The following is a 12,922-nucleotide window of genomic DNA, read 5'->3' as shown; positions in this document are numbered from 1 at the left end:
GAAGGAGCTCATACCCTTTACAACAGCATGGATGAACCTAGAGATTATTATACTAAGTGAAATAAGCTAGTCAAAGAAAGACAAATACCAAATGATCTCACTTATATGTAGAATCTAATGGACAAAATCAACTGATTAACAAAATAGAAACAGAGGCATGGATACATGGAACAGTCTGATTAAATAAATAAATTACATAATTAAAATACATGAAGCAAAGGCAAACAGAAATGAAGAAGAAACAGAGAATTCATCAGTAATAATAGTTGGCAACTTTAATATACCACTTTTAATTATGGATAAAATATGAGGCAGAAGATCACAAGAAAATAGAAGAATTAAACAACACTATAAATCACCAGACCTAACAGACATCTATAGGATCTTTTACTTAATAGCAGCAGAATGAATATATATTCTTTTCATGTGTACATGTAACATTCTTTAGGACAGACCATATGTTAGGACATAAAATAAGCCTTAATAAATTTGAAAAGCAATGAAACATTAAATATATCCTCTGACTATAATAGAGTGAAATGAGAAAAGATCTTAAATACATAACTGGACTTCCACCTTCAGAAACTATAGAAAGAAGAGGAAACTTAAAGCAAACAAAAGAAAGAAAAGAATAAGATTAGAGTAGAAATAAATAAAATAGAGAATAGAAAAAGAATGGAGAAAAGTATGTGAAACCAAAAGTTGGTCAGCTAAGACTGACCAGCAAAAACAGAGATAAGACTCAAATCACTAAAAACAGGAATGAAAGAGACATTACTGTCAGCTTTACAGAAATAAAAATAATTATTAAGGGACTATTATGAATAATTACATGTCAACAAATTAGATAACCTAGATGAAATGAACAAATTCCTAGAAAGATATAAACCACCCATCTAAAGAAGAAAAAAAAAATGTAACTTGATCTATAACAAGAGATTAAATTAGTAACATAAAAACTTTCCATTAAGACAGCTTTGGTCCAGATGGCTTCAATGTGAATTCTACCAAACATTTAAAGAAGAATCCACAGTAATTCTTCCCAAGTTCTTACAAAAAGTAAGAGAACACTTTTCAGTTCATTCTATATGGGCAAGTACTACCTTAATACCAGACAAAGGCATCATAGGAAAATTACAGACGGATATTCTTTCTGAATACAGATACACACACACAAAAAAATACTAGCAAACCAAATGTAACAACATAAAAAGGATTACATTATACACAATGAACAAACAGCATTTATCCAAAGAATTCAAGGTTAGTTCAACATACCAAAAAAAATAAATAAATGTAATATTGAAGCATCTATCTTATATAAAAACTGCTGTTTGAAATTTTAACCCCGCTATTTTGGCTTCTGTAAATGCTTGCTTGCTTAAATAATAAGGAAAATAAGACTACTCCCCATTTCAGAGAGGCCATTAAACCTTCCCCAGACGAAGTTATCAGTGCTGGCGCTAGGCCAAGCCTTTGGTTGAGGTCTCAAAGCCCCAGCACATAGGGGCTCTTTAAGAACTTGCAAAGGGGACCAAAAAATCCCATATTTGGGAGACAAAGAGGGTGAAAAGGTATAAGTAGAGGAAACTTCCTGTGTGACTTCACCCAGAATTGTAGAGACATTTTTCTCTGGGCCCGTGCGTAATAATAATAATCCTATCTAATAATAGAGAAACATGGTAATTAACCATAACTTCGCTACCCTTCCCATTGGCTAATCAGCGAGATATGCAAATTAATCGCCAGCCAAGATAGCGGCTAATTTGCGTATGTCGGCACCAAGTGATGGAGCAAAGCCCATTGGCCCTGGGTAGGAGCAGCCCTCCGTGCCACCGTGGCCGGGATCCACCCCCGGGAGCCGAGCGGGGCAGCGGGAGCGGAGAGTGAAGCCTGCTGCGAGGGTCCCTACCGGCGAAGAGCAAAGGCCTGGGTTCCTGCTGCCGGAGGAAAACTAGTGCCAGCAGCCAGGGGAAGGGGCCCCCGACTGCAAGAAGGCACAAGTTGGGCTTAGATGGCCGCTTCCCTGCCCCCGCACTCAGCTTCTGCGGTGATCAATTGGTGACCGCAGAAGCCCAGTGCGGCGGCAGGGAAGCGGCCACCGCCAGCGTCCCCGGCCGGCGCTTCCCTGACCCGCACCCGGCTTCTGAGATGGGTGACGCCTATGTTTGCATGACACATAACTGACTACCCTCCCTGGAAGCACAGAAGAAGAAGAAGCCCCAGAAGAAGAAGCCGCCCAGAGAAGCTACCAGCCCTGTGGTCCAGGGCGCCAACGCCTGTGGCCAGGGAAACAGGTTCCCTCTTCTCCTACTGTAGTCATTACTTCAATATTCCCCTTCTGAATTTCTCTCCTGTGCTGCAACCCAACTCCACTTTTTATCGGAAGGATACGGAACAGAGAGAGCAGTGTTAAAAGCTTACATTTTTAAGCCGGTAAGGTTGGTACTTAAACATATAAATGGAAAACTAGAGTCCTTAAGGTAACAAAGGCTACAAAGGACAGGGACAGCGCATGACCTATTATATCCAGCAATCCATATGGGGACTGAAAACTTTGCAATGATGACAATTAGTGAAGATATGAATCAACTAAAATAGTTGACAGGGACAATTCTTCCATCTTTGAAAATATCTACATTAAATCTGTTTAAATAGATTTTCATCTGCATAATATAACACATTCTGACAAGACCACCACCACCGCCACCAATGTGGTCAGTCAGTGTTATGCGGATAAATGTTTAATAACTGAGGGACACCCCCCCAACTAGTAGCACCGGGCTACTAGTAATAATAATAATAATAATAATAATAATAATAATAAATGTAACTCCATCTCTCTAAGCGTTGCTTGATCTTCTCCGGTCTTCTGTAACAATATACCATATTAAAAGAATAAAGCACAGAAGTCACACATATATCTCAATAGACACAAAAAAGCATTTGACAGAACCCAACACACTTTCATGATAAAAGGACTCAATAAACCAGGAACAGAAGAGAACTTCCTCTACCTAATATAAGACATCTATGAAAAGCTCACAGCTAACAACATACTTAATAATGAAAGACTGAATACTTCCCCTTAAGATCAGAAACAAGACAAAGATATCTACTCTCATCACTTCTATTCAACATTGTACCAGAGGTTCTAGTTATGGCCTAGAAAGTTCTGTTTAGGCAAGAAAAGAAATAAAAGGTATCCATACTGGAAAGGAAGATGTAAAACCAAGTCTATTTGCAGATGACATGTTTTTGTATATAGAAAATCCTAAGGAATTCATAAAAAGAGGTCAAGCTAATAAATTAGTTCAGCAAGGTTGAAGGATATAAGACCAATATACAAAAATTCATTGTATTTAGGTTTATTCGCTAGAAATAATTAAATACAAGGTCCTTGATCTGGTAGACTACAGGCTTGGGTAGTAGGTGATATACCAAGCTGAAAACAGGAGGGTTTAGTGAAAGTTTAAAGCCTGAATGTTGAGGCCCTGTCTTTTTCTGCATTTGGATGCAAAAATACTAATGTGTCAGGCGTGCAATCTCAAAGTTTATCTGAGGAATCTGATTAATCCTGCAGAAAAGATCTAAAGGTATCGACATCAAGTTGGAATTTGGGATTTTCTCGCTGTTTCTGGGCTATGCAGTTCTTTCTGGGCTATGCGGTTCTTTCTGGGCTACATTGTAGCAATTTGAGTTTTGAGCATCACCTTCTGCTTGAACTCTTTGGGGACAGAATCTAGGAGGAACTTCAGGCTGTGACTAGACTTCCAGTGGACGCACCAAAGAAGCTTAACCCACCCTTGACCCCAGAGTTTTCTCAGATGCCTGGTGAAGAAGATTCAGCTGGCACTCAAGCTGTCTCAGAAGTACTAGCAAAGAAACTTAGTAACTTATCTCTCAACCCTAGTACCAAATTCCCTTCCCTTCCACCAAAATGTTCACCCCAAAAGCAGGACAGAGAAAAAAACTTAAAGGGGTCTGGACTGGGGGCTGAGTCAAGTCATGCTCTACAAGAGAAGACGGGGAGTGAGGATCGTGGCAAGTGTTTGGAAAGAAAGGATGGAAAGGCTGATTAAAGTTATGACATACCACACCATGTGTCTGCTTAAAAAAACCCCAGAGGAGAGGGAACTTGAGATTCAATCAAGAAGCCAAAGATCTACATGTAGCTGTAGTTATTGCCTATTACATGGAGATCCTTCTGATATTATCATTGAGAATTATGATTTAGCTATAAACTTTATTGTTTATTATTTGAGTTGTAACAAATTTTTGGATGTGCTATTTCAATTTTTAGTAGCAAATGTGTGTATAGGGCATCTTATTAAAATTTGAGGCATATCTGAGATAGTAAGAAAAACAAATAAATAAAGGTATTGACATTAGTGTTCCCCAAGGAAATGGCCCAGTCTGATCACCCACAGTGATAAGCCTCACCTGCAAACAGGCCGTTTAGTGATCCACCCTTACTAAATGTGGACAGCCAGCCAATGGGATCAGTAGCCATTTGGGAAGGGCACCTGTGACAGTTAATCAATTTCTGGTTTCTCAACCTCAGATCTCCAATTCTTCGTAATACAGAAGATAGGCTGCATAAACACTTTCCCTCTGCCAGTCCTTTTTAAAAAATTTAGCACAGAGGCCAGTAGCTTAAGGTGTCAGGAACCTTCACAGACCAGCTGTAGTCACACCCTCAGTCCACACTCTCCCCACCCAACTGCAGTTTCTGTATAGCAGCTCAGATCTTATTTTAGACAAATGTCTCCCCCATATGGTAAGTGGCTCTAGGGACCAGTTATGGCCCTCATACTCTGGCGAATTTCTTCACTAGTGGCTGGCTGTGTTTTCTGTGGAAACCATGCCTCCTTCAAAGAAGCATGACTTTCCAACTTGGTGGTGGAGGCTCAACTAAGTCAGTTCCTTCAGTGTCCACGCTCCCTCAGCATAGAAGTAGCAGCTACTTTTAGATCCTTTGGAGTCTTCTTTTACCCCTCTGAGAAATTAACCATCTTTTAGTAGTTAACAATATTTTATTTAAATTTTCTTTGCTCAAAGTATGTGCTTGCTGTCTCCTAACCAGACCTCATTAGAAAGAGCCCACAGGATGGAAAGTGTGACCTGAAGACTGCTGAGGTGTCACCAGGGAACTCTGACTTATGTACTAAATTAAAAACAAAAGGGCCAGACCCTGGAAAGGAAGTGCTTTCCTCCCATTGTCACCTTGCAGTGTCCCTCCCATGTCCTTTATTTATAAATTTTAACACCATCAACTGGTAAAGAAGAAATGCTGGACAGAAAAAGAATGCAGTCATGGCTCAGCACTGAATAATATTTTCATAGGATGACAGTGTAAATACTAGAAATTGATCTAATCCAAGTTATGTTACATTGGGAGGATGGAATGGTGGAAATACAAATGTGTGTCACGGGGCCAAGTAAGTAGGAGAGAAAAATCATCTTCCATAATGGAATGCCAAAAGAAAATGCCTATAGCTAAAAACTCAACAAGTGGAAATATATGCATATTTAAAGAGGTAGGCAAAGGGAATTGAGTGCATATATCCAACAAGAGATGTATGAGATTGTTCATAGCAGCTTTTTATTCATTACTAACAACACGCCCCAAACAAAACTAGACATAACCCAAATGTTCATAGGAACATTTGTGGTACTGAAACACAATGGACTGCTACACAGTAATAAAAAGAATTACTGATATTCAGAATGGCATGGATGAATCTCAAAGACAATATATTAAAGAAGGAGACAGATCCAGACTAGTGCACACTGTGATTCCATTCATATTACACATTGCGGACAGATCACGAGAATTCTTGTGTTTTCTGTTCTAAGGCTTGTGGCCAATCACGAGAATTCTTTAAAAAGATATTAGCTTGTAAGAACATGTAATAAATAACTTCAAAATGCAATGGGTATTTAATTTTAAAGCGTGCCTTTAACATTTATGTAAAAAATTTTTTGTACTCATTCAATAGAAACTTATCTGGCCACTGGGTAAAGCTAGCAATAAAACTACTGGTCCACAACTGCCTGTTAAATTCAAGAACAGGCAAACTAACCTTTAGAGCTAATAGGATAGTGAATAACTTGTTTGGGGAGGGGTATTAGTGAGTAGGAAAAGGTAATAGAGAACGTTTTGGGATGATGAAAATATTTTATATCTTGATTTGGTGGTGGTAACATAAGAGTATCCTATAGCCCTCGCCAGTTTGGCTCACAGGATAGAGCGTTGGCCTAGGGACTGAAGGGTCCCAGGTTTGTGCCGGTCAAGGGCACACACACACAAAAAAGAGTATCCTATATAATAACAGTATAATATGTTAACTGTCCAGTTGTCTGGTCCTCTGTTCAACCAATCAAAGCATAATATGCTAATGATATGCTAAAGCTGCTCAACTGCTTGCTATGATGTGCACTGACCACCAGGGGCAGACAGTCGACCGGTCAATCGGTCACTATGATGTGCACTGACCACTATGGGGCAGATGCTCTGATTGGTATGTTAGCTTGCTGCCAGGGATCGGGACTGAGCGTCGATCGATCCGATAGATCGGGACTGAGGGAGATAGGCTGGACATGCCCTGGAGCACTCCCACGGTGGTCCCTCCTTGGCCCTGATTGTGCACCAGTGGGGTCCCTTGGCCTGGCCTGCGCCCTCTCTCAATCTTGGACCCCTTGGGGGATGCCGGAGAGCCAGTTTCGGCTTGATCCTGGAGGCCAGGCAGAGGGACTCCACTGGTGCGTGAATTTGTGCACTGGGCCTCTAGTATGTATATAAGTCAATGAGATGTACTTATGATTTTTTCCCTTTATGTAAATTATACTTCAACTAAAAAGAAAGGGATATGGAGGCAAAGCCCAAAACAGCCAAAAGAATCTAAGAAGCAGAAAATAGAATGGGTGGCAGATCCTTTGTAATAAACTCTGTAGAACTTCTCTACTCTAAAAGATATGTAAATTTGTAACTTTGATAAAATATACTCTAAGTAACAGAAAGCCCAGCCGGTGTGGCACAGTGATTGAGTGTGAACCCATGCAGTCAGAGCACATGCCCAAGTTTCAGGCTTAATCTCCAGTACGGGGCATGCAGGAGGCAGTGATAGATTTTTCTATCTCTCTATTCCTCTTCCTTCCTCTCCCTCTAAAATCCATAAAAACATATATTTTTTTAAAATGTATTTTATTGATTTTTTACAGAGAGGAAGGGAGAGGGATAGAGAGTCAGAAACATCGATGAGAGAGAAACATCGATCAGCTGCCTCCTGCACACTCCCTACTGGGGATGTGCCCGCAACCAAGGTACATGCCCTTGACCGGAATCGAACCTGGGACCCTTGAGTCCGCAGGCCAACGCTCTATCCACTGAGCCAAACCGGTCAGGGCATAAAAACATATTTTAAAAAATAAAGAAAAAGATTATTAACTTTGGAGTTAATCTGACCTGGATTCAAACCACTTCTATCTGGATAATAGTGGCAAGTTATGTTCCTTCTCTGGCCTTCAGTTTCTCCACCTTAAAATAAATCTAATAGAACTATGTGAAAAATAACTGAGTTTGTACCTTAAAGTACTTATCAAAGTGCTTTACACATAATGAGTACTCAGTAATGCTAGTTTTCTCCCCATCTACCATTTTCCTTCCAACACAGAGACTACAGTTGAGAGTACATTACTCTTATTTTTTCTCATCTCCCCATTCCAGATACCTCAGTTTTCCAACCTTATTGCTCTTTATTCCCTCACTCCTTCCTAGGTCACCTGTGATACTGGGATTTATAATAAGAAACATATTATTGGTCTACATTCTGTCCCTGGCACAGAGCTCCTAAGCCCTAGGAATTTCAGAAGTAAAAAGAGCAAGTAATGTGTATTGTTATGTTAATAAAGTGACTAGGAAAGCCCCTAAGTAATTTCTGGATGGGGGCTGGTTGCCAGGGAAACCAATCTAGTCAATTTTTAGTCTCACCCCCTGACCTATGGGGAGAGAGGTGGGGACTAGAGATCGAGTTCCATAGATAATGACAAATGATTTAATCAATCACAACTGCAATGAAGCCTTCATAAAACCTTAAAAAGACAAGGTTCAAAGAGCTTCCAGGTTTGTGAACATGTGGAGGTTCTGAGAGAGTGGCGAGTTCTGAAGAAGGTATGGAATTTCCACTTACCATGCCCTATGCATTTCTTCCACCTGACTATACCTGAGTTATATATATCCTTTAAAAATAAACCAGTAACCAAGAAACTAAAATATTTCTCTGAGTTCTGTGAGCTGCCCTAACAAATTAATTGAACTCAAGGAGGGGTTGTTGGAACCTATGACCTATAGCTGGTCCATCAAAAGCATGGGGGACAACCTAGACTTGTGTCTGGTGTCTGCAGTAGGGGTGAAGAGGGGCGGTAGTGCAGTCTTGCAGGACTGATCCCTTAACCTGTGAGATCTGACGATATCTCCAGGCAGATAGTGTCATAATTAAGTTGAATTGCTGGTGGTGTAGAAAAAACACACACTGTAATTGCTGTCAGAATTGTATTTTTCAATTCACTTCTCTCTCTGAAAAGAGAACTGGGACCCTTCTCTCTGTTATTCATGTAATTTCCTCTGGAGACTTCAGTTTCCTCACCAGTAAAACATGGGAATTGAACAAGACAACCTCTAAGGTTCTTTTAGCATTAACATTTCTATGTTTCTTTTTTCTCTGAAATTTCTATTTCTGTGAAGCCTTTCCCAGACCTACTTATGGCTCTAAAGATGTTTGGTGAGGCACGTGATGTTGTCAAACATTTACAGATGGCATGCTGCTTACAGGGAACAAGTGTGTGGGAGGGTGAGAGGGCTGCCTTCACTCATCTCTCTCCAAATGCCAAGAGCCATGTGGCATTGAGTTACCTTTTCTTAAAACTGGACTTTCCTGGGTCACATGCATCTCACACTGCACTGGAAGTGTCACCACTAGGATCAGGTGAATTCTAAGCCACCCCTTCTTTCCTGAGGTAAACCCCTTCTTTGCATGCAAGCCAATAAACATAGCTCTCCTGCCTGGAATAGGCACTTACCTGCCCAAAGTGATGAGCCAAAATAATGTCCACAACATTGGTTGTCAAGCCCGAGATCTAAAAAGAAAAATCTGTGTCAAAGGTGTAAGTATATGAACAAATTTATCAAGCTGTCCACTTAAAATCAGTGCAATGTACTGTATATATATATATATTATTCTCTAACAAACAAAACCACAACTCAGTGTCACATATTTTCTTTAAAATATGTGGGTTTTTTTTCTATTTTTAGAGAGAGAAAGAGGGAGAGGGAGAGAGAGATAGAAACATCAATGATGAGAAAAAATAATTGACCAACTACCTCCTGTAAACCCCTATTGGGGATTGAACCCGGAATCCGGGCGTGTGCCCTGACTGGGAATCAAACCAGCAATCTCTCGGTTCCTGGGTTGACGCTCAACTACTGAGCCACACCAGCCGGGCTCACAGATTTTTCATGAGATGGTGCTTTCAATACACATGAAAACAAGGAACAAGTCAGGAAAAAATGAAGTGTCTTCCAGAGTAATAATATAATCTTATTTGAAGTTAGCAGCTGGAAGAAATGGGGCCATAACTTCTTGGAAAATTTAAGACCAAGAAGTCACAGCTATTAGTTACTTCATTCCTGCCTGTACTTTTGTATTTACACTGGATTTATGGATAATAAAAATTGACTTACAACCACTCTCAAGCCATCCAAGAGACAGAAACAAATTTCTTTCTTTCAGTTTTTGTTTGTCTTCATTTCAGGGAGTGAGAGGAAACTGCTATGTTTACTGAATGTTCTTGCATTTTCAACATTTTTCTCCTAATTTTTTCCACTTCAAAACAATACTTATCCCTTTTATCTGTCTGGTTGTTGTTGAGATTGTTTATATTTGTAAGGTCATTAGCATATCCTGTAGCTTCCTATCTCTAAGAGATATTAGATAGAATTCTATCTAGATAGCAAATACCTTCATTTTTCAGATAGCTAACGTGACAATGCACACATCTTTAGCACAGGTTAAACTATTTGGGTTCACTGAAGAGAGTGACTCATTCATTAATTTCACTCATTAAAAGAGTGAAAATGTGGTCTAGCCAATTTGGCTCAGTGGATAGAGCATCAGCCTGAAAGGTCCCGGGTTCAATTCCAGTCATGGGCATGTACCTCGGTTGCAGGTTCCCTGGCCCTGGTCAGGAGGCAACCAATCGATGTGTCTCTCTCACATTGATGTTTCTCTCTGTCTCTCCCTCTCCCTTCCACTCTCTCTAAAAAATCATTGGAAAAATATCCTTGGGTGAGGATTAACAACAATAATGAGTGAAAATGTAAACTACAGATTGGGAGAAGAGATTTACATGCACCCAGCAAAGGATTCATATGTAGAATATGCAAGAAACTCTCATAGATCAATAGGAAAAAGATCAGCAACCCAATTTAATAAAAAAAGAGTAGAAGATTTGAATAGTCACATCATAAAATGATATTCAAATGGCCAGTAAATTTTTAAAAAGGTGTTTGACATCATGGGCCCTTAGGGAAATACAAATTAAAACCCAGTTTTGCCCTGGCCACATGGTTCAGTTGGTTGGAGTGTCGTCCCGTACACCAAAAAGGTTGCGGGTTGGATTCCTGGTCAAGGCACATACCCAGGTTACGTGTTCGATCTCGGGTTGAGGCGCATATGAGGGGTAACCCATCAATGTTTCTCTCTCACATTGATGTGTGTCTCTCTTTCAAATCAATAAGCATATTCTCAGGTTAGGATTAAAAAAGACAAAACCACCCCCCTCCCAAAAAAACAACAGTTTTATTTACCCATAAGCACAGCTTAAAATTTAATAGATGCTACAATTAAAAACTGTTTAATAATGAAAGCTATTTTGCTTTTGGATATCATATAAAAACAAATTAATATTACAAATAAAACTGCCCATCTTTTATAAAAATTAAAAGGACTATCTTCAATATGCCAAGATTTCGGGTTCAATCCCTGTTCAGGGCACACACAGGAATCAACCAATGAATGCATAAATACGTACATGGAAAACCAAGTCAATGTTTCTCTCTCTCTCTCTCTCTCTCTCTTTCTCTCTCTCTCTCTCTCTCTCTCTCTCTCTGAAACCAATCAATAAGTTAATTAATAAATAAATAAACAAACTATCAAATGTTGGGGAGTATGTGGAATAATGAACTTTCATGCATTACTGATATGTAAATTGGCCAAATACTTTGGAACATTGGCAGTTTTCTACTAAAACTAAACAGACAATTGCTCTATGACCCAGCAATTCCACTCCTAGATACAGATCCAAATGTAATGAATATGTATGTCCATGAAAGACAGATAAAAGAATGTGTACAGGAGCTTTATTCATAGTAACCACATAACAATTCACATACCAGACTTCTAAACAACAATTAAAAAGAACTGCTACACACAACATAAATGAGACCAACAATAATGAATTTAAAAAACTAGATACAGCCCTAACCAGTTTGGCTCAGTGAATAGAGCGTCAGCCTGCGGACTCAAGGGTCCCAGGTTCGATTCCGGTCAAGGGCATGTACCTTGGTTGCGGGCACATCCCCAGTAGGGAGTGTGCAGGAGGCAGCTAATCGATGTTTCTCTCTCATTGATGTTTCTAACTCTCTATCCCTCTCCCTTCCTCTCTGAATTAAAATTAAAAATAAAAATAAAAAACTAGATACAAAGGAATACATTATTTTATTATTATTATATGAAGTCTAAAAATAGATAAAGCTTGCCTGGCTGGTGTGGTTCAGTGGTTGAGCATCAGGAGGCAACCACAGGTTCAAGCCTGTGAACCAGGGGGGTCACAGTTCAATTCCTGGTCAAGGCACATGCCTTGGTTGCAGGCTCGATCCCCAGTAGGGGTTGTGCAGGAGACAGCTGATCAATGATTCTCTCTCATCATTGATGTTTCTATCTCTCTCCCTCTCCGTTCCTCTCTGATATCAATAAAAATATGTTTTAAAAAAAAGAATAAATAAAGCCAATCTATGGTGATAGAAGTCAGAGTAACAGTTATTCTGGGAAAAGAGAGGAAGCATTAAGAACAGAGCTGCAATTATTCTGCATACTGATTGGGTGTGATTACAAATGTAAATATTTATCAAGTTGTGTATTTAAAACTTCTTGCCCTTAACTGTATATCCCTCAATAAAAAAATAAAAATAAAACAGGTAAGTCATTTTGAGAAGGGACCAAGAGATAAGCCAACAGATACCATTTGGTGCTTACTTTGGAAGCTGCCCAGTCAATCCAGCCTTTAGCACAAGGGTCAACGTTAATGAGCACAAGGCCTTCCACAAGCTCTGGATAATTGAGCTGAAAAAGACGACAAAGACAATAGTATGAAAGTTCCACTCCCAGCATTCTTCCAAAAATAATGGAGCACGGTTAATTAATTTTTATTATGCCTTAATGCAGATTTGAAAGTAAGGCTTCAGAGAGGTATAAGGGAGGCTATTCAGAAAAATAGCTCTTTAAATCTGACTTAGCACCTGGAAAACCAGTTTCTTAAATTGCTGTCAAATAATCTTGCCCTGCAAGGATCTATGGGAGAGACATAGATTTCTACATCAGAAGAAGGCACTCGGTATCTCTGCAGTTGATTAGCTCATGGTAGGTCTTCCCTGCTGGGGGAAGTGCCCTTGGAACTACTTGGCATAAGGGGCTGATGAGGCTTAAACTGGCTATTTCGCATTCATATAAAGGGTGTCCCAAAATTCACGCAAGAAGTAATTTTGATAGAAAACACAGGTTTATAATTAAAAATTGTAAATTTTTTATTGATTCATAAAGTATACAGTATAGGGTTATGTATGGAATAGCATATCGGGTAAATG

General features: G+C 39.5%; 1 protein-coding gene across 1 annotated transcript in view; it reads right to left on the bottom strand.

The window, feature by feature from the left end:
• The window catches only part of NDRG3 (NDRG family member 3), a 73,566-nt gene that overhangs the window by 20,889 nt on the left and 39,755 nt on the right, over positions 1-12,922 (bottom strand). The window contains 2 exon segments of the mRNA XM_005868470.2: positions 9,082-9,138; positions 12,315-12,401. Of these exon segments, the coding sequence (XP_005868532.1) occupies positions 9,082-9,138; positions 12,315-12,401 (144 nt within the window).

Source organism: Myotis brandtii, unplaced genomic scaffold (genome assembly GCF_000412655.1).
Source record: "Myotis brandtii unplaced genomic scaffold, ASM41265v1 scaffold27, whole genome shotgun sequence".
Lineage (NCBI taxonomy): Eukaryota > Metazoa > Chordata > Mammalia > Chiroptera > Vespertilionidae > Myotis > Myotis brandtii.
This window is presented reverse-complemented; position numbering and strand designations above follow the sequence as displayed.